At 36.9% G+C, this 25,739-nt stretch overlaps 1 protein-coding gene across 2 annotated transcripts; it reads left to right on the forward strand.

Annotated features, from left to right (window-relative positions):
• The first annotated feature begins 29 nt into the window (after positions 1 to 29).
• PPP2R3C (protein phosphatase 2 regulatory subunit B''gamma) lies at positions 30 to 25,709 on the forward strand. 2 transcript variants are annotated; one of them, XM_057720847.1, is made up of 13 exons: positions 30 to 600; positions 6,674 to 6,801; positions 9,877 to 9,981; positions 10,581 to 10,664; positions 11,097 to 11,190; positions 12,048 to 12,118; positions 16,671 to 16,803; positions 18,053 to 18,108; positions 18,186 to 18,261; positions 19,035 to 19,171; positions 21,307 to 21,444; positions 23,547 to 23,606; positions 25,408 to 25,709. In XM_057720847.1, the coding sequence occupies exons 1-13, from the start codon at positions 543 to 545 to the stop codon at positions 25,594 to 25,596; spliced, it is 1,329 nt and encodes a 442-aa protein (XP_057576830.1). In that variant the 5' UTR covers positions 30 to 542; the 3' UTR covers positions 25,597 to 25,709. The 2 variants fall into 2 exon arrangements, with proteins under 2 accessions (XP_057576830.1, XP_057576829.1); XM_057720846.1 differs by having other exon boundaries at positions 31 to 600; positions 10,581 to 10,693; positions 11,093 to 11,190.
• The last annotated feature ends 30 nt before the right edge of the window (positions 25,710 to 25,739 follow it).

Consider the following 25,739-nt stretch of genomic DNA (forward strand, 5'->3'; position numbering starts at 1 on the left):
TGGCTGAGTGGAACGCCACACTTTCCGCCGGGGTCCGGCGGCGAGAAAAAGGCGACTCTGAACCTTGTAGTGGCGGGGGTGCGGGGCACAAGCGGCCGCTGAAGGCGCCTACTACATTCAGGGAGACTTTAGGGTTTCCAGATACCCGCAATGGACAATGAAAAGAAACTTTGAAATTAGAAAGCTCTTCCCTAGAGCCGGAAGAGCCAAAGGAACGCCTGGGTCACGTGGTGCACAAGCGCCAAGGGGCCGAGAAGCAGAAATAAAAGCGCGGCCTCCTTTCTGCGCCTTTAAAATCGGGTCTGCTGAAGCTGGCAATCTCTTTCACGTCTTCTCTCCCAGCGACTAGCGTGATCGCCGTGTTCTCCGCAGTGGCCACAGGGACCCACTCGGCCGGGGTAGCCGACTTCCGCCCGCGTCCAAGATGGCGGCTGAGCGGCCTTCCTCACCCTAGGGGGCGGGGCGGCGGTGACGCCAGAGCTGGCAGGGGGTGGGGCGGTTCGTCCACAGCAAATGCGGGAACTGCTGGGCCGGAGTCAGCCATGGACTGGAAAGAAATTCTTCGCCGGCGATTAGAGACTCCCAACACCGGTCCAAACAGTGAGTTTGGGAGGGGCCGCCCGCAGAGAGAGCCTGGCCCTAAACTCTGGGAGGTGGGGGGAGGATGGATGGGGAGGAGCAGCGCCTGGGAGCCGCACCTTCCGACCTCTCCTGACAAAGGAGGCTGGCTGGAATGTGCTTTAGGGATCCAGAGGGGTTTTACCCACACTTCCCTGGGAGAGGATTTGCGGGAATGAAAAGTTACCTTAGCCACTCACCTTCGTGGTCCTGACCTAAACTTGTGAGGGGTAATTGAGAATCCCGGCGACAGCAACCCTTCGATCCTACCGGAACTTCTATATAATACGTTGCTTCTACCCCCTTTTTATTGTCACACTCTTCACTTCCCTCCTTATCCATTTGAGACCTCATAATCCATTTTTCCTTGTCTTTCCGTCTACTTCACACTCCGTTTGTTAATCAGTCTGGTTAAAGCTATCGTTCCTATTCCCCAGCTGCATGCAGGGCGGCTAAAAGTGCTTGGGAGAAAAACGGAACCGTGGTGAATTGTCTCTCTTTTAATTCCTGTCCACTAACCTGAAGTAGGTGTTTCATTCATTCATTTACACTTCTTCCGTGTTTCTCTAGACATTCACTCTCCTGCACTCTAAGGCAGTTCCTGCTCATCTCCCAAGCCTCCAGTGCTCCCGTATGTCCTATCTACTCCTTACTTTCAGCTGATGAACTAGTGTATATATTTGAGAAGTTAGAAGGAATCAAAGAAGAACCTCACCTGTTCCCATTTACCATTTCTGTCAGCAGCATCCCTCCCCCCCGCCCGCATAGATGACCATACACTCTTAGCTGTTAAAACGGTGAACTGGCTGTGCGCCTATTTGAGACAGTCCCTCTACTCCAACACGGGATCTTGTTCCTTTCTTTTATTCACTGATTTCGCTCTGGTCTTATCCTCTCCCTTATACATCATCAAATTTGCTTTCTCTATCGGATCATTACAACCAGCATTACAAACATACTATAATATCCCCCATCATTTAAAAAAAAATTATTTGATCTTACATCCCCCTCCAGCTTTTGCTACATTTGTCTGCACCCCTTATAGGAATACTTCTTGGAAAAGTTACCTGTACTTGTGCTTTCCCCTCCCTTTCACTCCTAAACCCACTCCATTGTATGTCTGTTATCTGGATAACCTAGGCTATAGCAGTAAACAGAAATCGTTGTCTTTATAGAATTTACACTTTAGTGTTGGCAGAGATGATAAAATAATGAGTAAATCGTATAGGTTGTGCTTCTGTTGAAGGCTCTTTCTTTCATCAGTGTGCTAGATCCCATCCTTTGTGCTAGATCGCATTTTTTGTCTCCTCAAGGATGTACTCCTACAGTCATCCTCTCTCTCCTGCATCATGAGATTTTTTCTCATTCACTCCCATAAGCATATACGAACGTGGTGGTATTTCTCTCACCTTAGAGAAACTTTAAGTTCCACCTAACTTTAACTTGTGCCTCATTTCTCTGCTCCCCTTATAGCAACACTTGTTAAAAGAGTTGTTGGTTCAATTTGTACTTGTCTCTAATTCCTGCTTGTCATGATCACCAGTGACCTCCACATTGTTCCAATGCTCAGTTGTCCTCATTTTACTTGAGCAGCCAGCAACCCCTGCCAGGGACAGAGGAGTTCACTCCCTCCTCCTACACATACTTTCTTCTCTGGGTTTCTGGGAGACACATTCTCTTAGTTTTCCTACTACCTCACCAGTCATCCCTTCTCAGTCTTTACTTTTTCTTCCTCTTCTTCCCAAGAACTTAACATTTGAGTGCCCAAGGCTGAGTCCTTGGTCAGTGTCTGTTCTGTCTCTACACTCACTTTCATGGTGAAATTATCCAGTCTTATGGCTTTAAATAATGTCTGTTTGCTAATGTCTCTTAAATGTATACCTCTAGCATGGACCTCATCCCAGATTCCAGATTCATATATCTGTCAATAATTGCCTTCTTGACATGGCCACTTGGATCTAATAGATATCTTAATCTTATCCAAAATTGACTTGCTCACTCATGGTTTTTCCCTTCTTAGTTGCTGGCAATCCCATCTACTCAGGTCAGAACCTTTGGAGACATCTTTGACTGCTCTCTTTCTCCAATACCCACATCCAGTGTGTCAGCAAATCCTGGGACTAAAGAGAATATATACCCAGAATAAACTTACTCCTAACCACCTCCATTGCAGCCACCCTGGCCCAAGTCACTGCCATCTATCACCTGGATTACTGCATTAGCCTCCTAATTCCTTTTGGTGTCTCTCTCCCTCACCAGAATGAAAGCCAAGGTCTTTGCAAAGGCCTAGTGGCCTGGTCCCCCATTATCTGCCGTCCCTCATCTCCTTCTCTTCGCTCTGGCTCATTCTGCTACAGCTGTACTGGCCGCCACCCTCTTCCCTGCACACACCAGGCACACTCCCATTTTCGTGCATTGTCACTGACTGTTTCTTTTGCCTGGAATGCAGTTCCCCCTGGATATCTGGATAGCCATTTCCTTGCCTTCTTCAATTTTTATTTTTATTTTTATTTTCTGCTCAATTTTGTCTCAGTGAGAGGGTCAGTATCCCTGACACTGTTGAAAGCTGCACGTGTGTATTAACTCATCCACTTGTGATGTAGAATAGTTGAATGATATAATGAAAGTGACGCTTGGTATTTGGGCTCAGGTGATTGGGTGATAGTGTTATCACTTCGGTGGAAGTATGGAATTAGAAGAAGAGTAGTAAGGTGAGGGATAGGGAAAGTTATTCTAGGCATATTGGAGCATGAGGATGAAAATATTTTGTTTTGAATTTATGAGTTTAGGGTTCAAGAGCAATGTCTGGGTTAGTGACATAGGTTTGGGGCTTAGAAGTTAAACTCTGAAAGTCGAAATGATAGAGGAAGAGGATTAAGAAAAAAGAAGAAATGGCCAGAAAAGAGCAGAATCAACAGAGTGTGATCTCATAAAAGCCACAGAAAGGTTAGAATCATTGACAGTATCAAATTGAACAGAGAAGTCAAGGACAGGTGTGTCCGTTAAACTGAGCAATTAGGTTATATGTTGCCCTGGCAGTTTCCATAGAGTGCTAAGAGTAGCAGCAGGGTTGCTTAAAGAGATAGTGAGAGGTAAGAAAGTAGAGATAGCCAACCCAGGTTTTTCATATGAAAAAGTGGTTGAAGAAGAAGAAATTATGTGTGGCAGGAGGTAGAAAGGAAGGAGTTTTGGGGAGGAGATGGGAGAGTGAGGGGTTAACCTTGGGTGAGAAAAGAACTACCTCTTCCCCTGAAACTAGCAGGAAGAAAGTAAGATGCAGGTTTGATACCTTCCTGTCCTTCCACTCCACTTAGATGTTTGTGGGTATCTATGCCCAGTAGACTCAGTTGTTGGTGAACTGGGCAGGATTCTCATCTGTTGAGGGTGAATACAGAGGGCTTAAGGAATGTAGTTAAAGTTTGGAGCAGTAAGTCACCAAAGGAATAAGCAAGAGGTCATCAAGGGCAAATAAAATATGTATTGGTGGCTTTGGGAGGCTGAGTTATTAGTAACCATGCAATAAATTTGTGGGACCAAATATTTGTAAAATTTAGCAGTTTTCTCTAATAGCGTTGAGCATTAGTAAACAATATAAAATTGCTCCAAGGTTAAAAATTAACAAGACAGATATACCAGAAATGCAGGCAGAAGAGGAGTTTTGGGGCACAGCTACAGGCATGTTAGAAGGAAGTGAGACCAGGAAGAGGAAAAATTTTTGAAAAAACAGATCACAGAATTGAAGATCTCAATGAGGCTGAAGTGCAGTAAGGTTTTGGCAACCGTAAGTTTGTTTTCTATGTCTGAATCTCTTTCTGTTTTGTAAATAAGTTCATTTTTTTAAATATTCCACATATAAGTGATAGCATGTTATTTGTCTTTGTCTGACTTGACTTAGTATGATCATCTCCAGGTCTGTCCATACTGCTGCAAATGGCATTATTTCTTATGACTGAATAATATTCCATTGTATACATATACACCACATCTTCTTTATCAGTTCATCTGTCAATGGACATCTAGGTTGCTTCCATGTCTTGGCTATTGAAAATAGTGCTCTATGAACACTGGGGTGCATGTATCTTTTTGAATTTATAGTTTTCTCCAGATATGTGCCCAGGAGTGGGATTATAGGATCAGATGGTAACTCTATTTTCAGTTTTTTAAAGAACCACAATACTGTTCTCCATAGTGGCTGTATCAGTTTAAATTCCCACAAGTTTAGGAGGGTTCCATTTTCTCCACACCCTCTCCAGCATTTATTATTTGTAGCCTTTTTGATGATGGCCTTTCTGACTGGAGTGAGGTGATATCTCACTGTAGTTTTGGTTTGCGTTTCTCTAATAATTAACAATGTTGAGCATCTTTTGTGCCTGTTGGCCATCTGAATGTCTTCTTTGGAGAAATGTCTATTTAGATCTTCTGCCCATTTTTTGACTGGATTGTTTAGGTTTTTTTGATATTGAGTTGTATGAGCTGTTTGTATATTTTGGAAATTAATCCCTGTTGGTCTCATTGTTTGTAAATATTTTCTCCCATTGTGTAGGTTGTGTTTTTGTTTATGGTTTCCTTTGCTGTGCAAAAGCTTTTAAGTTTAATTAGGTCCTTTTTGTTTTTATTTCCATTACTCTAGGAGATGGATCCAAAAAATATTGCTGAGATTTATGAAAGAGTGTTCTATGTTTTATTCTAGTAGTTTTATAGTATCTGGTCTTACATTTAGGTCTTTAATCCATATTGAGTTTATTTTTGTATAGTGTTAGAAAATTTTCTAATCTCATTCTTTTACATGTAGCTGTCCAGGTTTCCCAGCACCACTTATGGAAGAGACTTTTCTCCATTGTATATTCTTGCCTCCTTTGGCATAGATTAATTGACCCAAGGTGCATGAGTTTATTTCTGGGCTTTCTATCCTGTTCCATTGATCTATATGTCTGTTTTTGTGCCAGTGCAGTGAGGTTTTGAATAACCAGAAGGAGAGAACATTTTTGAGAGTATATTAGAGTTTAAGATTTCAGAGGAGGAGCAGGTAAGATCTGTGGTCTTGATGAGTGCACAGAGTAGAGGTGAAAGCCTTCAGAGTTGAGGGGGCACATTCACATGCAGAAGTGTTTATTCTTCCTTCATGATTGCAGGTGAACGCTGTGCACCAGTTGCCGTGGTTCATGGTGGAGGAATGGCCAAATGAGAGCCATCTGCCAGCAGCGGGCGGGTTGGGTAATAGCACCCTGAGGTGTGAGCTTCAGATGGAAGGGGTGTGCTTAGATAGAGGAGCAGTGACTATGATGCTGAAACTCCGCGAGGCCAAGGGCTGTGACTGTTTTCTCCCCACTCTAGCCCCCGTGTCTAGTGCAGTACTCTGTATGGAGCACTCAGTGAGTGCTTTTGATTGAATGAATTAGAACATGTCAGGTCTAAAAGAGGAGCAGTGAACTGAGAAAGAGACAAGTATCGTGATAAAAATAAGTGGAGGGAGGGACTTCCTAGGTGGCTCAGTGGTTGGGAATCTGTCTGCCAGTGCAGGGGACACAGGTTCGATCCCTGCTCTAGGAAGATCCCACATGCTGCAGAGCAACTAAGCCCGTGTACCACAACTATTGAGCCTGTGCTCTACAGCCCATGAGCCACAACTACTGAGCCCACATGCCACAACTACTGAAGCCCGTGAGTCTAGAGCCCGTGCTTCACAACAAGAAGCCACCACAGTGAGGAGCTCACAAACCACAATGAAGAGTAACCCCCATTCTCCGCAACTAGAGAAAGCCTGTGTGCAGCAACGAAGACCCAACGCAGCCAATAAATAAATAAATAAATAAAATAAAATAAAAAAATAAGTGGAGGGAGCATCTGAGAACGGGTTGAAGATGTAGAGGAGGCTGTTCAGTGGAACGTAGTGATTCTTGGTATTTCAAGAAAGTTAATATAGATGCTCAGTGTCTAAGCACAATTGTGAAGGCCTTTTTTGTACTGTAATTAGACCATAGTGTATAAATGTCTTGAAAAAACTATTGTTTGATTTTAAAAGTGCTTTTCTCTCCTTAATCTGTTTTGTTACCAGAAAAAAAAAGTGAACAAGAATTAAAAGATGAAGAAATGGATTTATTTACCAAATATTACTCAGAATGGAAAGGAGGTAGAAAAAACACAAATGAATTCTATAAGACCATTCCCCGGTTTTATTATAGGGTAAGTGATATCTAAGCAGATGTCTTGCAGAGTTTATAAATGAAATGTAATTTTTTAAATGGGATTAAAAATCTTATATTTTATAAATAAATAGATTCTGTTTTAAATTTCGTATACTTATTGTTTCATTCTGGTTGACATTATTTTTGACCTGATTAAATTTTGTTTTTTCATGTAAGTTGGTATAAGAACACAGAGTTGTTACTTGCCACTTTTTTTGAGCTGTAGGCTTCTTCTTTCTTCATAATTTTTATTATGGATGTTAGTGGTAGGTATTCTACTGGATTATGTTGCCAGGCTTTTTATAAGACTTAGATTTACTTGGCTAATCAAAGTTTTTAACCAGAAGGTGTAAAATGTTTTGCTTGAGGCTAAATTGAAAAATAGATTGAGAGCAGGGAAACTTTAAGAGTTATACTTAATTATATGTTTCCTTGTGCCAGAAGGTAAAGGCTTTGAAGAGGGTTGTAGATAAAACAATAAGACTTTAAGAAAGCTATTTACAGTTGAAATTGAAGACTACTGAAAAGAATAAATCCTATTTAGTATTATGGAAAATGTAACTACTATAGAAATGTTAACTTTGAAATTTTAGCTGAATGTCTTTTAAACCTGTTACCTTCTAAACTCAATTAATTACAACATTATTTGCAAAGAAAGTAAATATTTTGTTTTGCTTGCATTAAGGAGTGAGGTATAAGTGGATTATCCAGATAATTTTAACTTATTTCTTCAAATGTAAACTTTTTTCATGTGAGCCATTTTATTGGAAACTTTTCTGTAATACTATATGTCACCCAGACTTTTAAGAATTATATGACTAATCCACTTATGGAAAAGAGAAAAAACAGCTAAAGTTGATATTTTCCAATAATAACATTGCCCAGAGATGTAAATAAACATTTTTACATGAATCCTTCTACATATTTCTGTATATATATATGTGTGTGTATGTTTAACAAAAATGGGGTCATATCATACATACTTCTGTTGCTTTTTTGCATTTCATACTTTCCTAATCAGAGGCAGTTAGACAACTGAGAATTTTTTATAGTCTGGGGGAGTGAGACGGGAATTGACATTTATTGAGTGTCTACGTACTTCAGAGCATTTTACGTTCATTGTCTCATGTAATCAGGATTGTGAAATCGTATCTTACTAACCCAGGAACAGCCCTCGGATGTTGACATTACTCCATTGCCAGGACTCAACTTTCCTGTATTTCTAATACCAGTCCTCCCCTTGTGGTTCCTGAGGGAATCCCCTTTTCCCCCATTTCTGTCTCTTCTGTGACCTCTTCCAGATCCCAGATGGTTTCTGGTCTGCAGATGTGGACTTGTGGGATGTTCTTTCCCTTGATTCTTCTTCCTCTTCTTCCACTCCACTGCTTCAGAGAAACCGCATGTCATCTTTGGTCAACACTTCTCTCCTTGGCTGATTAGCTGGTTGACTAGCTGCTGGAGCACAATCCCAGTCTAAGCCCCAGCCTCACCTCCTAATGCTATTCCTTCTCCATCCCTTTTGATGGGAGGTTTGGAATCTTAGTTCTTAGAAATAAAAAGTGAAAACCATAGCCCCCAATTTGAACTATGGGTTACTTAGCTACATTTAATGGGACAAAGATACAGAAAAGAAAGAAGAAATCCTCAAAGCAAATTGTTTGAAGTTGTTGGAATGAGTCATTTTAAAGCCCTGCGTAGGGAAATCACCACAGTAGGCAGAACCTTCGCCTTGGAGGCCAACTAGTAGACATTGGTTTGATCATCTCTAAGAAGTAAGGTGATCCAGTCTCAAAAGGCATACTTGCCTAAAACTGTCACTCTTCAACCCATCCTAATTTAATTCTGTATTAGTCTAAGGTTACAGTGGGAAGAGTGCTCTAGAATATAAAAGGAAACTTGGGCTACACTGAGAAAATAGAAAAAATTGTGGTCATGAAGTGAAATAAGAGCATGACACATTCTGATACATTTAGTTTGGGGATGGGTATCCTACGCTGAACATCTGTCATAGTACTTTACTCCTATAGTAGTCACTAGGAAATAGCATTAAAGGCTTCTTAATTGGGAAAGACATCTAACTACCCAGTAATGGAAATGAAATGGAGAAGAGAAAATACACTAAATCCCTGATATCAGAAGATGCAAATTCAAATTTTATTACTCTGGTTTTGCAGCTTTGGGCAAGTCATGAATGAACATGAGGTATGAAACTGAGGGGACAGAGGGGTACTGGGAACCAAACCAAACAACTCATACAAAATTAAAACAGATTGAACTCTGAAGATGTAAATCTTGAGTCTGGGACTGACTTAACTGCATACATGTTCTTGATAAAGTCATCCATCTCTTGATTTTCTCACCTCTAAACTGAGCATGATGAAATCCATCTCACAGGCCTAGTAGGATTAAATTGGAACGTGTGTATCGATGCCTGATATATTGTGGGCACATACTAAATGTTGTGTTTATTTTTACGTAAATCTCTATGGGACTGGAGAACTCGAGGTTTGGGAGGGGGCAGGGGGTGAAGGGGAAGCTGAGACGAAGCGAGAGAGTAGCACAGACATATATATACTACCAACTGTAAAATAGATAGTGGGAAGTTGTTGTATAACAAAGGAAGTCCAACTTGAGGATGGAAGATGCCTTAGAGGACTGGGGCGGGGGAGGGGGGACTCGAGGTGGGGGGAGTCAAGGAAGGGAGGGAATACGGGGATATGTGTATAAAAACAGATGATTGAACTTGGTGTACCCCAAAAAAAATAATAAATAAAAAATAAAAAAATAATAATAATAAGTAAGTAAATCTCTATGGATCTAAAAAAAGAAAGAAACTTGGGCTAGACGGTTAGCTTTTTCCAAGCAGAACTGGCCTCACTGATCACTAAATTCTCTGTGGATCTCTTTTTGTTAAATGAACTTTTTAAATAAATGATGACAAAGTTAAGCAAAATTGAGATACAAAAAGTAATTTTGAGGCAGTAGCATAGTTTTTTATGAAGCCAAATACATTTTACATTATCCAGTAGTTTAGAATTTAAGTATAGAAGTTAACTCTACAATGTATTTTTAGCTGCCAGCTGAAGATGAAGTCTTACTACAGAAATTAAGAGAAGAATCCAGAGCCGTCTTTCTGCAAAGGAAAAGCAGGGAACTGTTAGATAATGAAGAATTACAGGTAAGAATGGAACAAACAGTTGCTTTGGAGATTGGCCATTTATTTGTACTACATATGTCACGTGGGGTCTCAGGGTGTCTAAATGGTCCAGTAGTACAGAGCGGCTGAAAGCACAGGCTCTGAAGCAGTGGTTCCCACCAGAATCAGCTGCAAAGCTTGTGTATCCCAAGGATAGTTTTGTTTTGTTTTTTAAAATCCATAGGTGATTTAATATGAGGCCAGAGTTGAGAAGCACTACTGTAGGGAGTAATATTAAGAATATCATCTCCGATTATCTTTTTGATTACTAGTAACATAATAATAATAGCATTTATTGAGTGCTTACTAAATTCTAAAATTTCATATGCAGTTCCTCTTTAATCCGTATAACTATATGATATAGTTATCATAGTTACACTGTTATCCCTACTTTACAGATGAGAATTGAAACACAGAAACTTTAAGTCCACTGTCCAAGATCACAGAGCAGGGCTGGGATTTAAACCCTTGCAGTTTGACCCTACAGTAGTCTATCATTTTAGTGGAAATAACGCATTTAACTATGTTTTTAAATTCTGTTCTGTTGATTATAACATCTTAATTTCTGCAATTCTCCTAAGAACTTATGGTTTTTGCTGGACAAGCACCAGACACCACCCATGATTGGAGAGGAAGCAATGATTAATTATGAAAATTTTTTAAAGGTTGGTGAAAAAGCTGGACCAAAGTGCAAGTAAGAATAATATAATTAACAAAGGACTATGTCATGTTAACCATTTTAAATACCTCAGATAAATGTTAATTAAAATTTAAGTCAACAATATGATAATTTCGGTAAGCTGTTCATTACGCTAATAAAGTTTAATAAAATTGTTTACAGTCAAGAAAATTACATTGGTGTAAAGGTATTAAAAGAAATGGTATAATTTATTTATAGCATTATAGGCCCTCGTTCTTAAGACAATAGAATTCAAAGATGTATGACTTAATATTTTAAGTTTTGAACTATAGATTTTTTTCCTACCACTTTGATTTTTAATTGTTTGAATTTATGCTGTTGTCTGCTAAATCATATAGAAGTCATTTTTATATTATATTGGCAGATGATTTAATCTTTATTTCCTTTCCTTAGGCAGTTTTTCACAGCAAAAGTCTTTGCTAAACTCCTTCATACAGATTCTTATGGAAGAATTTCCATCATGCAGTTCTTTAATTATGTCATGAGAAAAGGTGATTTCATTCTCATTTTGCTTGAACTCCTTCTATTTGGGAATCAAGTAGGTTTTCCGTCTGTGCTTTTATAGTATCCCTTCCATGTCAGACAACTCTTTTAGTAAATTTGAATATAACAGAATTTCTTTTCTTTTGACCAAGATTTGTTTTCCTATTATTATGATTTTCTCCTGGAACTTACTAGAGCTGAAATTTTCTACCACACATTTGGGTTCGTTATTATAAAAAACAAACAAAACAAAAACCTCATGTATCACGAAGATATTAACTACCTAGATATATCCAAAGCTGAACCAAGAGTTTTAATGGGTGGTTATTTGAAATATTTTAATTCACTGGTAATTTTATTTCACTAGTATATTACAGGTTGAGTTGGCAGAGAGGATAGTTTCAAACTCCCAACTGTAGCATCCTACTCAAGGAGTTTTTATTAAACAAGTTGGAGTTGTTGTGATTCATATAAGTTCCATAATAACCTATCAAGTCCTGTGTGTGCCATCTTTAACTAATATTTGGTTGCAGTAATTAACCTCCGTAGAATAAAAGCTGCTTCATTGAAGGCATAACATTATAGTCCCGTTTGGTGGAACACCAGTATTCCCAAGGGCATCAACCTTATTGTCACTTCAGGCGCGGTAGAACTGTTGATATCTGCAATTAATTCTATGGTATATTTGTTTTGTTTCAAACGATTTTTGAATTAATAAGTAATCTATGTGAGAAAAAATATGTTTATAGAGTTATTAAATTAGCTGTCCCTCTAATCTCTCTCTTTATTTCATTTTATGCATGTATATACGAAAGGATAGATCTTAATAATTATATTTATATCTCATTTTCTTGTTTATTGTCAGTTTGGCTTCATCAAACAAGAATAGGACTCAGTTTATATGATGTTGCTGGACAAGGGTATCTTCGGGAATCTGTAAGTATTAACCTACTTTAATAACCACTCTAGACACCAGAATACTGAACAGTAGTCATCACTGGCTGTTGAGAATACAGATAATTCTTGTTTTGTTTTTGTTTCCGTTTTGTTTGTTTTTACAAATAACATGTTACTAAAGAACTTTTTAAGCGTATATTGATCACAAAAATTCTTTCTAAATTCTTTTTCTCCAACCTTTAAAGAAAAAAAAAAGCCTTTTAAAGGAGAAAAAAAGAATGTAATGTTTTAACAGGATTAAAAATCATTGAAGAAACAGTGAAAAACTTGGTTATTCATGAGTGTTATCAGTGTATGACTGTTTTAAAATGTAAGGACCAGGAGTTTTTCCTTTTTTAGGAAATACAAGAAAAATAATGTGACTATATTCCCATCTGTAGGTTTTGGTTGTAAGGTCGGTTACCAAGAAGCTACTTATTTCCCGTTAGGTACTAATGTAGTTAGACCAGGTTATCAACAAAGAATTTTATTACAGCCTCATGATCCAAATCGCTATTCTTCCTGTAAGTGTGGGTATCTAAGTTATGTGGACATGCTTCTCTTCAACTCAGGCTTTTTTTCCCAAATATATATAAAAGGAGAAGGGAGTTGTGCATAAATATGAATGAGGTTAATTAATCACTTAAATAAATATTCAAAAATAAGATATAAAGAAATGCAAATTCCCTGTTATAGTTTATGTTCCTGTTGCAATTTGTTACACTCTGTTTTATCCAGATTTCTATAGATCAAGTCTGTTAGCTGCTACTGAACATTTATACTTAAAAATCTTTCTAGGGCCACAGTATAATTCTTGTTCTTTAAGGCTCGAATCAACTTGACAATAAAAAGGGTCTTGCTTCTGTCCATCTTTCTCTATCAAAGAAGATGTATTAACTGCTTGTTGATACTTTCTCAGGTCAGATTACTGGAGTACTTCTATAGCTCCCAGAATTCTGTCAGTCATTAGTTAGTTTACAAAACAAACTTATCTTCTCTTGCCTCTTGCCAGGAATGGAAACAAAAATTGAAAGAGGGATGGGGGAAGGGAGAGAAAAGCAACAGTAAATCTCTGTAGTTGTGTGCTAACGGGAGTAATTTTCCCTTCTCTCAATGAAAGAAAACATTTCCTCAAAGAAAAGAAAGCTCTCTCCTAACCTTGGCACTTTGCCTTTTGAAACCAGACTTTGTGTCTCCCCTATTTAAAAGACAGTGATTTCCAGAGCCAACATCTGTAATTTAAGTAGTATAGGCAAACTCTCATTCACTTACTAAATCCTGTTAAGTAAGCAATTACCAGACATTTCATTTGTGCCAGGTACACTGCTAAGCCTTCCCTGTATAGTGCTTTTTGCCTAGCAAGGGAGGCAGACACTAAATTATCAGCAACATGATTTCAAAGAGAGACGAGTTCTAAGGCGAAAATAGGGTACTAGGAAAGAGTATGGCTGGGGTTAGGGAACTATTTTAGATAAGACGGAAGAGTTGTCTCTTTAAGATGGTGATTGAGTTTTAGCCGTGAAGGATGAGAAAGAAGCGAGCCTTATGCAGATGTAGTAGAGAGGGGACAGCAGGTTCACTGTCCCCAGGGCACAGTTAAACCTGACCTGTTCTAGGAGCAGAAGGAAGCCAGTGTGGCTAGAGCATCTGAGCAGGAGTTAGACTGATAGGAGGTGAGGTTGGAGAAGTAGGCAGAGCCATGTACAGGGTTGTTAGGCCATGGTAAGGAGTTTGGATTTTATTTTGAGACTAATGGGAAGCCACCAGAAATTTTAAGCTGAATCTGTCAGGATATGGTTTTTATTTTATTTTATTTTATTTATTTTTGGCCATATGGCTTGCGGGATCTCAGTTCCCCAACCAGGGATTGAACCCAGGCCATGGCAGTGAAAGCCTGGAATCCTAACCACTAGACCACCAGGGAACTCCCTGATTTATATTTTAAAAGATCACTGGATGTGTGGAGAATGAATTGTAAGGAGCCTAGAGTCAAAGAAGGAATAATTAGGAAATTATTGCGGATGTCCAGATAAGAGATGATGGTGGCCCAGACAAGGGTGATGTCTGTAGAAGAAGCCAGTAATTAATTCAGTATATATTTTGGACACACACACCCCAACAACAACAAAAATTTGCCGCTGGATTAGATGTTGGGGGTTAAGGGGTAGGGGCCTCGGTGAAGAAAAGGTGGGAACCAAGTTTAAAATTTTTACATTGAGTAAATGGTGGAATAGGGGGAAATGGGTGAGGACCAGGGTTGGGGATGATAAGAGTCCAACTTTGGACACACCATGTTTGAGATGCCATCTGTTCTACAACTTAAATTATAAAGTATCTCAGATGAACCAGAAACATCATATTTTACAAGGGATAAAGTAAAAGTAACAAAATTGTTAATATAAGAAACCATGAGAGACTTTAAAATATGTAATCTTGGAATAGGGAAAGCCTTTCTAAGTATGACAAAGCTCAGAAATCTGAAAAAAATAAGTTAAGCTAAATCTTTAAAAAATCTGTAGAGCAAAGACCATCATAAACAAAACAACAAGCCAAGAAAAATATTTGCAACTCAGTCACAGACAAATGGCCAATTATCATAGTGTGTAAAAAGCTCCTAGAAATCAAGAAGAAAATGACTGCTAACTCAATAAAAAATTGGGCAAAGGATATAAATAGTTTGCAGAAAGCAGAATACAAATGCTTCTTAATCATAGGAGAAAATGTTAACGTCACTTTATATAAGAGAAATGCCAAATAGATCTACCCTAAAATATAATTTTTCACTTATCAGATTGGCAAAGATCAAGAATTTTGATAATTTTTTTTTATGGGTCAAAGATTTTATTTAATAAAATTTATCTTGTTTATGAGTGACCCAACAAGGTGTTATAACCAGTCCAAAGAAAAATTTAAAGAACCACAGATATATGTGCAATAAAGAATGTTGAAATGAATTTACAGATAGATGCAAAATTAGTCACTTGCATGCCACCTAATGCTGTTCATTTCTTTTTTTTTTTTTAAGAACTTTTATTGAAATACAGTTAACATACAATAAACTGCATATATTTAGAGCGTACAATTTGGTATTTTTTTCTTATTAGTGATGTGTATATGGCAATCCCAGTCTCCCAAGGAATTTTGATGATGATTTAATGAAGGGATGTAAAATAGACTGTGATTTCCCAGACTTTTCCCGTTCAGTGACGTGCCCGTATTGTCTCGGTAATTTTCCCATAGAAAAATGGCCAAAAGAAATACCTAATAATTCCATTTACTAACCAGTTAGTTCTGAACAATTTCATTTAACCAGTTAGTTCTAAGCAATTTAATTTAAACTTATTAGCCTATTAGCCATTTGAAACAGTAATACATGAAAGTCAACAGAATATCATATTTTTAACTTCATAAGTAACGATTACTTATAGAATGTGCTCATGGGGCACTGTACAGCTACTCAACCCTGGATATTATATTGGACACAATCATCCTTGATTCCTCTGCCACACTAATTTTTACGTGGTACTTGCTTTATCACAGCAACCACCAAAAACCTAACTTTGCCAAAATTGATGTCATCAAAAGGAACAGATTTCGACCTAATGTTGAAAATGTGAACTACCTTGAGTTCATAGCTCTCGTTCATGGTGACATGTTGTGCAGTATCCAACAGATGTCGCTATGTTTCCCTTAAAAATTTATAATATCCTGCTGCGCCCCCCCATGAGTTTAGTGTAGCACTCCTGGGGCACAATTTGGGAACTGGTGATATAGACTTCACAGTGCTGGTGGGAGTGTAAAATGAGTGTGGCCTTTATGGGGAAGTGGGACGTTTGCCTGTGTCTTTCAGAATTATAAACGTGCATATGCTTTAACCCAGCAATTCTACTTACAGAAATTATGTCCTATATTCTTCATAGTATCTATGAGTGAAAAATTAGCTTAGCCCCTACAGTATTTTTTTAGTGTTGCAAAAGATTAGAAACACCTAAATGTCCATCAGTAGAAGACTGGTCCAATAGATTATGGTACATCCATACAATGAAATAATACCTAGCTATTTTTGAAAGAGTAGAAGCTCTTTGAGAGCCAAAATGGAATGACTGCAAAGTATATCGTTAAGTGACAAAAGCAAGATACAGAAGAATTTGCATGATATACTGCTACATCCTGCATAAAAAAGGAAGAGAAATATACATATATATGTATTGGTTTATATGTGCCTCAGTTATCTTTGGAAAGGTACATCAGAAGCTGGTTACCTCTGGGGAGAAGAAATAGGTGAGAGGGAAACTTTTCAATGCATACTTCTTTGTTCCTTTTGAATTTGGAACTACATAGAATGTGTTACCTATTCAAAAATATGTTAAGATGTAAATAAAAAGTATATATAAAATAATTTCGCCACTAATATAGTTAGGAATTTATTCCATAATTCATATGGTTTTAATGCTGAATAATATTTAGGACTGAAATTATATTCCAGTATCTAATGAAGAATCAAGATCAGACATTTAACACTTTAAAGTTTTGTTCTGTTTTGTTCTTTCAGGATTTAGAAAACTACATATTGGAACTTATCCCTACTTTGCCACAATTAGATGGCCTGGAAAAATCTTTTTACTCCTTTTATGTTTGTACGGCAGTTAGGAAGTTCTTCTTCTTTTTAGACCCTCTAAGAACAGGTAAAGGAAAATCTTATCTAACTTAGATATTATAAGGATATCATTACTTCTGAATCTCAGTAACTAGAGAAAAGTCTTTAAAGTGTCATTTGTTTATTTTCCTAACATGTCATTGCCATTAACATATAAATCTTCTGATATATAGATCTTTTGGTTTACTTGCACGAACCATGATCAGCTGTGTGACAGAGTGTGTCACCTAACCTTTTACAGTTTCTTCATCTCTAAAATGAAGTATAAACTGGGTGATCTATGGTTCCTTCCAGTTCTAAGAAGCCAGGAATTCTGATATAATTTACTACCCCTAATAGGTAATATACTGGAGAATTATTCTTTTTGATGAAAAATGTGAATTGGGAGACAGGGGGACCAATTAGCTGTGATGTACGAGCGTTTTTCTCATTCTCAAATTAACTATCCTATATGAGGATCCGATTTGTAAATTTTGCCTCATCAGCAGTACACTTTATCAACTGTTCTAACCTGCTAGACCAGAATACTTGTAACTGGCACAGAGGAAGGGACAGGAAGTCCAAATCAAAGTCCTTGATTCTCCTTCTGTCCTTGAAAATGCAGCTGTGAATCCATCACAGTATGGGGTAGCTGTCAGGTTTTTTTGAATGCCTCCATTATAGGTACGTAGACATCTTTTCCCTTTGCAATTTACAAAATAATAACGGCCAACAGTTTTGACTGTTTATTATGTACTGAACAGTGTGCTAAGCATTTTACATAGATTCTTTCATTTCCTTCTCATAACTCCATAAGGAAGGTATTATTATCCACATTTTATGTATGAAGCGCCTGAGACATAGATGGATTGCATGTCCAGAAGTGGCATTTAAAGCCCATCTCTCTACTCTTAACCACACCTCTATATTGCTTTCTATTCCAGAACCTCCAAAGAAAAGTGGAGACAGTCTCCTTATTTGACTACTAACAGTATAGTATCTGTAACCACAAAAAAATTAACACAACTTTTTTTGGAATCTGGTATCAATGTAATTTTGGAATTTATCGACTGGATTATATGGTTGGGGTTATATAAGTAGACATACCTATATGAGATTTTATGAAATATTCCCTGCAGATTTTCCTTTCACAGCAATATATAGTAAGGACTTAGGAGCATGAGAGCTAGGAGGCTTTAAAATACCAATTGTGTGATTGCTCTTCTAAAGTAACACTGTTATAAAATTGAGTTGCTCTTGTCTTTAAAATTAAGTAATTGTGTTTATGTTCTTTACAGGGAAGATAAAAATTCAAGATATTTTAGCATGCAGCTTCCTAGATGATTTATTGGAGGTAAATATGTTTTTAAACTACTTAATTATATCACTTGACAGTTGCTATCTTCTAATTATGTCTCTGTGTTCGTCTAGTTAAGGGATGAGGAACTGTCCAAGGAGAGTCAAGAAACAAATTGGTTTTCTGCTCCTTCTGCCCTAAGGGTGTATGGTATGTTCCTATCATAGTGTTAAAATTGGGATTATGCGTTCCTCAGTTAATGTTTCATTAACTAGTGCTCAAATGACAGTTTTATACATAGCCTAATTTGCCTTAAGATCAAAGTATTCTAATTTCCTTAAGAGCTTCTATTCTAGATTACTAAATTTTACTTGTTTAAATAATGTTTTATATTTTTGTGACTCAAGTTAGTACATTTCTAACACTTTAATAAAACATGAAGAATGTAGTTTGATTTTTTTATTGGTGACTCAGGAACATTATTATGGACATCAGCTATGATTTGCATTGTGATAAAATGCTACTCTCAGGGTCCACAGAGGGATGCGTTTAAGGCCTAGTCTTTTTCCTTGAATTTCATTAGTCTGTGACATTGGGTAGTCTTCTGACTCATTTTGGCAACCTTGACCTCTGCTTTCAAGTGCTAGCATTTCAGTGCTTTATGTTGGTTGACCCCTACCTACATCTAATTTAGAATCCTAAGAAAGTTCTAAAAGGTTGCAAACTGAAAACAAATAATGATATAAGTGAAATAGCATAAAGGCATGGCCTTTATGTTGAGTTTTCTTGACTGGCTCTGGCTTAACGGTTGTTCTGATAGAGATTGCAGGGAAAGCAGATGTCTACCATGACTGAAACGTAATTGGTTTAAAAATCAAAATATTAACCAATAAAAATAACTTTTTGTTAGTGTTTATTCTTTTGTCTTCTAGTTAGAATTTTATTTTGGTCTTAAGTGTCTTTTTATCATCTTTCTTCCCAAGGCCAGTATTTGAATCTTGATAAGGATCACAATGGCATGCTCAGTAAAGAAGAACTTTCCCGCTATGGAACAGCAACCATGACCAACGTCTTCTTAGACCGTGTTTTCCAGGAGTGTCTCACTTATGATGGAGAAATGGTAGTAGTTTAAATCTCTAAGTTTTAAAAATTTAGGCTCCCGCAATTTCCAAAAGCCTTTTTTTAAAATTGAAATATAGTTGACTTACAATGTTATATTAGTTACATGTATACAACATAGTGACTCACTGTCTTTATAGATTATATACCAAAGTTATTGTAAAATATTGACTGTATTCCCTGTGCAAAGATTTCATTCTTTTTTCTGGCTGAGTAGCAGTCCATTGTATATATACACCAGATCATCTTCATCCATTCATCTTCGATGGACACTCAGGTTGCTTCCATATCTTGGCTAATGTAAATAATCTGCTATGAACATTGGGGTGCATATGTTTTCAAATTAGTGTCTCCATTTTCTTTAGATAAATATCCAGGAATTGAATGTTGGATCATATAGTAGTTCTATTTTTAGTTTTTTGAGAAACCTCCATACTGTTCCATAATGGCTGCACCAGTTTGCATTCCCACCAGCAGTGCATGAGGGTTCCCTTTTCGCCACATCCTTGCCAACACCTGTTGGTTATCTTTTTAATAGTAGCCATTCTGACCTGTGTGAGGTAATATCTCATTGTGGTTTTGATTTGCATTTCCCTGATGATTAGTGATGTGGAGCATCTTTTCATCTGTCTGTTGGCCATCTGATATCTTCTTTGGAAGAATGCCTCTTCAGGTCCTCTGTCCATTTTTTTAATCACAGAAGCCTTTTACTTGATGTGATACAGCATTATTTTCATATCAGTGTATAACAATATCGTAAGTATGAACAGATTAAATTATTTGATATTCAGAGCCTTTGATCTTAAGGTAAATTTGCTTAAAAACATTACTTATGGACTCAGGGCAAATAGAAAATTTTAATATTTTTGTTCATTTGTTGGTGCATCTATTGTAGAGGAGTGTGGACTAGTAAAAAAAAAAAATACAAAAAACAAGTAAATCCTGTTGACTGTTTTCATATAGATGGTTCATTCGTTAAATTACCAGGTCAGATATAGTACCACATATGCCATGATTTAAATCTAAGAATCAGGTTGTATTACTCTAAGTGGCTACTTTAGTAGCTAAAGATTTACTAACGTGCACCTGTCCTTTTATCACAACAATGAAAAATACTTGAGAAGAAAATTCTAAATAGCATTTTTAAATCACCATTCTTGCTATTAAAACTATGTGTTGAGGATCTGATAACTTTTCCAAACCAATGAAGCTTAAGAAATGGTCATATTGTCAGAAGAGAATCAAGGTTTTAGGTTTTATCATTTAGCTTTAATAGCAGTTTTCTAAATAACACCACTGTTAGCCAACTGCAAAGGGAAGGTGGGAAAAGGCGCAGAAACGCGGCTCTGTGACTCCCACGGCTGCCTGTGGTTAACAGGGAGGAGCCTGGAGTATACTAATAACCTGGTGAGTAAAGAACATCAGGAGCTACAGTTAGCCATGGCGTTTAGAGTGTGATGAGGCTGCATCTCTAGCTCTTTATACTACGATTTGTGCAGAAAAGAATTCTTAATCTTAGCCTAAAAAAATCTTTCCCAAGATTATAAACATTTTTTCCCAAGTGGGAATCTCCCAAGTACTTTACTTTTCTTAACCACGCAAAGAAAGTAATCTGTGACTATCCCTTTTTCATAGAGAAAGCTTTCTGTTCTTTTCATGTCCTTTTAGCCATCATTTGTCCCTTTTTGCCCCCTTTTTGGATGAGAGCAGTGTCAGATCACTGTAGACTATCTGGCAATCTTTCTTAAGATGACTTACTGGAAATCATCTGAATTAAAATTTTAAACAGTATTTCAGAATGACCACACTGAAATGAAAATGTAAATTTAGTGGCAACATACAGTTAAGTCACTGTCCTGTCCATTTCAAAAGTCTAATGAATGAAAATTATGGTTTAACACAGCAAATCTCTCATAAGAAATTGAGCTGTGTACCCCCCCAACTGTCCTGTACAGATACACTGCTATGTAGAATTCCTAGAAACAAACATTAAATATACATTAAGTATGAATTTCTCATTTCATACTTAAAAAAATTGCCATCTTTGATTACAAAATAGCTTCAAATCATCAGATAGTCACTTGAAAAGTTAATTACAAATAAGGCCTCTAATGAATGTCATTTTCTTTCCTATAGGACTACAAGACCTACCTGGATTTTGTTCTTGCATTAGAAAACCGAAAAGAACCTGCAGCTCTGCAATATATTTTCAAATTGCTTGACATTGAGAACAAAGGATATCTGAATGTCTTTTCCCTTAATTATTTCTTTAGGGTAAGCCTCCTTTGTGTAAATATGTCTTTATTATACAATTTGGTTTAAATTACCTACCCAGTGACAATTTTATCTAACTTGGGATGTTTAAATTTAACAAATGCGTTTACCTAACATTTCAGAAGGAAATCAAGTAAGGTTTTAGTTTTGTTTTTTTCTATTTTTAAAACTATAACTGGGTTAAATCAATGTTGATTTGATTAGTTGTAGAATACTAAAAAAAGTATATAAATATATGTCAGGGGCTATTAGCCAGTAGAGATACAAACATGCCTGAGAAATTGTTTGCTCTTGGTGATTAAAAACTAGTATGTAAAATCCTACAGAAACTTTAATTATACAGTTCAGAAAAGGTAACTCCTTTCCACAGAAGTTTTGCAAATCTGGTAGCTGTAGATTCTTTTAATTGCTGTGCTGTAAAAAATATAAATTTAAAAATTGGCTAGAAATGTGGGCTGCATTTCAGTGTGAAACAGATTTGCTGAAATACTTATTCTGTGCCATAGGTAGTCTCAGAGAATAGCATAATGAGCTCTGAAGTGGAATTTGATTGTATTTTATCTGATAGGCATTCAGCTGCAGCAGGTGTAAACGTAGGCATGTCTACCCTCTTAAGACAAATCATTCTTCAGTTTGAACGGTGCCTTTTCTGCTTCATGGAAAGGTTTTGTACAATAGTGTTCCACTCCAGTGCCACATTTCTATAGCTAGTTTTCAGAAGATCATCTGATTTTTATGTGGTTAAGATCAACAGTAAGAAGAAATTTTTTTATTAAACAAAAATGACATCTTTATGACATATTCACATCTTTGTCATAAACCGTTTTCCCCCAGAGGCTTTTTCTTTTCCATTAAAAAATTTTTTTGATACTTTTAAAATAACTTTATCTGATTTCTGAGTTTCCGAGTATATATTTCATAATTTCAGGTTAAATTCCCTGAAAGGCTTTCTATTATGATTTTCTAGGTAGTAATGACTGCAAATTATTATAAGGATAAACTACAATTCCAGTATTAGGATGCATTTTTTAAAACTCGGATGCTACATGGGCTTATATCACTGGCTCATCTGAGAATATAATACCACCCATCACAGGGATGCCCCTACTTTAGGCAGACCTATTAAATGAAAATTCAGTTTTAGGAAAACAAAATAAATCTTTTGGAAACCAAATACTCAATTCCTTTTCATAAAGATTTTTAATAGTATCTTCTACTCTTAGAATAGTAAATTTTATTTATTAAATACATTGAAAATATTTCATACCTTTATTTTATCAAAGTTTATTTAGGCTTGGTTGTTTGGGCTAAAGTAAAAATTACTGGAGCTGAGCCCTGCAGTCCTGGACTGTTCATAGAACCTTTGTATATCAGTATCCCAGTGATAGAACTGGACCCGGATGGTGTCTGCTGCTCTAGTATCTGTGAGTGTACTCAGATTCTCATCCGCTGCAAAGAGATGCCCTGTGCACACTGATATTGGCAGCACTACAGAGTAGGCACTCAGAACATATTATTTTCCAAGAATTTTAAGCTCCACATTCTCTAGTGAATGACTCCCACCTAAAATATTTGTTAGTACAACTGGATCACAGTAGTTTCTCTGTCAGTATTTTCTGGTTAAAGTTCATAAAAGAGAAGAGTTTGAGGGAGGTTTACCTCCATTTTTTTCTGTCAAGTAGAAGAAAAAGTGTAGGGTGGGAGGGCAGGTGGTTGATTGGATGCCTTAAAGAATGGTGAAGGTTATGAACAGCGTTCCTGGAAAATGGGAGGAGCAGCTCACAGCAGAATTGCTAGGCCTGTTAAAGGCCCATCTGGGGTTGGAGACCATTCCTATGTAAGAGTAATCTGTACTGTTACATACTCTCTTTATGAAGTTCTCCATACCTAGAAAGGTTGGTTACACTGATGCAGTGTTCAGGTTTTGCTCAACAGATGTGGAGCAAGGTCAAGGAATTTGAGAATGTTGGAAAGAGTGGTGAAAACAATGAGGCCTGTGGTCTGATAGGACAGGAAATGGAAATAGAAAGAGACCATGGAACAGGACAGGGAATGTGCTGTATTTTGTTTTTTATTTAAAGCTTTATTTCTACTAAATACAGGCCATACAAGAACTAATGAAAATCCATGGACAGGATCCTGTTTCATTTCAAGACGTCAAGGTTACTTTTTTCTTTAATGTACATAACACCAGATAATCATTTGCATTAAATGAAGTTTTTACCTGAAAGCAACTTATGAAATACTGATCCAAATCAAGTATTTACTGTTATTTGTTCCAAACTGTCATTAGAAACTGAGAACATACCTGGACTAATGATTTGTGCAGTTTGAGATTTTAGCACTGTCAGTCTTGTGTTCTCATTGGAAGCACTCATTCAGTTTGACTGAAAACTGAGAGAATCAGTACAGCCTGTATCCTTTGGCAGTCTGTTCCACTCTAAACTGAATTCAGGGGAACTGTTTAGGTTCAAGCACTTTTTTAGTCTGCTACTTCAAAGGGCTTGCTTGTTTTGGTATTAATCAAGGAGATGTCAATCTTACAGTATGAAAACTACCACTATTTGAAATACATGCTGCTACTTAGCATTTTAGAAATCAGACTTTCACCACCTATGAAACACATTGAATATCCAGTACTGGTTCAGGTGAAGTAATGTAATAAAATAACCCATCCAGTTTTAACCAAGTATAATAAGATAAAGGGCTATTTTGGTTTAATATAAGAGAGACATTTGAAACTATGCAACTGGCAACTTAAGAACTAGTAATTTTAAGCTGCCACCAACCTGGAAAGGGAAGTGTCACATACACACAAGATTAAAAGTTCATATATTTCATTTACCTGAATTGTTCTAACCTTTAAAAATGTAATTTGCCTCTTTAAGTGCTACTGAATACTTTGAGTGATTTTACTACAAACAGATTAGAAAATATGTACTAATTCCCCGTAGATCTTACAGTGCACTTCATGGTATAGAAGAGGTTCTTCCATCTATTCCAGTCATTTTTAGCACAATTTAGTGTCACTGTGGATGACCAATTCTTTAATACCAAGCTCCCCCAACCCATTCCAGGTCCAAAGTAAAAGGACATCATTATTGGAAATGAGGCTTTGTCACTGCCTTGGCTCTAAAGCATTTAAGTTTTTACTTTGAGCAGAGTTTGCACTTAAATCAAGGCCTTGCTCTACCACCAATTAGAAGACAACAGAAAAATATAAGTAGTTAACACGTATTCAGAGAACACTGCATTAGTTTTGCTGTTAATTAGCTATGTAGCTTAAACTCTGAGCTTCAGTTTCTTTATAAGACACATAGAGGCACACCTTGTTTTATTGCATTTTTTATAAATTGAAGGTCTGTGGCAACCCTGTCAAGCAAGTCTATCGGTGCCATCTTTCTAACAGCATTTGCTCACTTCATGTCTCTGTGTCGCATTTTGGTAATTCTCACTGTATTCCATTATTATTATTATTATTACATTTGTTATATGGTGTTCTTTTTGGTGTTACTACTGCAAAGATTACAACTTGTTGAAGGCTCAGATGGTGGTTAGCATTTTTTTTTAGCAATAAAGTATTTTTTAATTAAGGTATGTATATTGTTTTATTAGACATAATGCTATTGCACACTTAACAGACTACCGTATAGTGGAAAGATAACTTTTATATGTACTGGGAAACCAAAAAATTCACATCACTAGCTTTATTGCAATATTCACTTTATTGCGATGGTCTAGAACTGAACTCAAAATATCTCCAAGGGTATGCCTGTACCTAAGGAATCTTCCAATAACATTTTGTGTATATAGAGAAGAGGTGGTGCCTGTTAAATGAAAAAAAACTGGAACGAAAAATTTTACATAAGCTCAAGTGCCAGCCCTGAATTTTAGATCACTGTGTGACAGAAATCAAGTGAATCAGATATCAGATTTCATTGTATTTTTTATATTCTCTCGCAGGATGAAATCTTTGACATGGTAAAACCAAAGGATCCTTTGAAAATCTCTCTTCAGGATTTAATCAACAGTAATCAAGGAGACACAGTCACCACTATTCTAATTGATCTGAATGGCTTCTGGACTTACGAGAATAGAGAAGCCCTTGTTGCAAATGATAATGAAAACACTACAGACCTTGATGATGCATGACCTCTCAAAGGCTAGACTGTATTCATTAGAATCAGCTTGACTGCTGCGTGTAAAACCTTTGAAGCAGAGTCCTTAGAAACGGTCTAAATAAAATATTTCATATGCCTGCAGAACAAAGCAAATGTTCTGGTTATTGGAATGTT

This window comes from Hippopotamus amphibius, chromosome 2 (genome assembly GCF_030028045.1).
Source record: "Hippopotamus amphibius kiboko isolate mHipAmp2 chromosome 2, mHipAmp2.hap2, whole genome shotgun sequence".
Taxonomy (NCBI): domain Eukaryota; kingdom Metazoa; phylum Chordata; class Mammalia; order Artiodactyla; family Hippopotamidae; genus Hippopotamus; species Hippopotamus amphibius.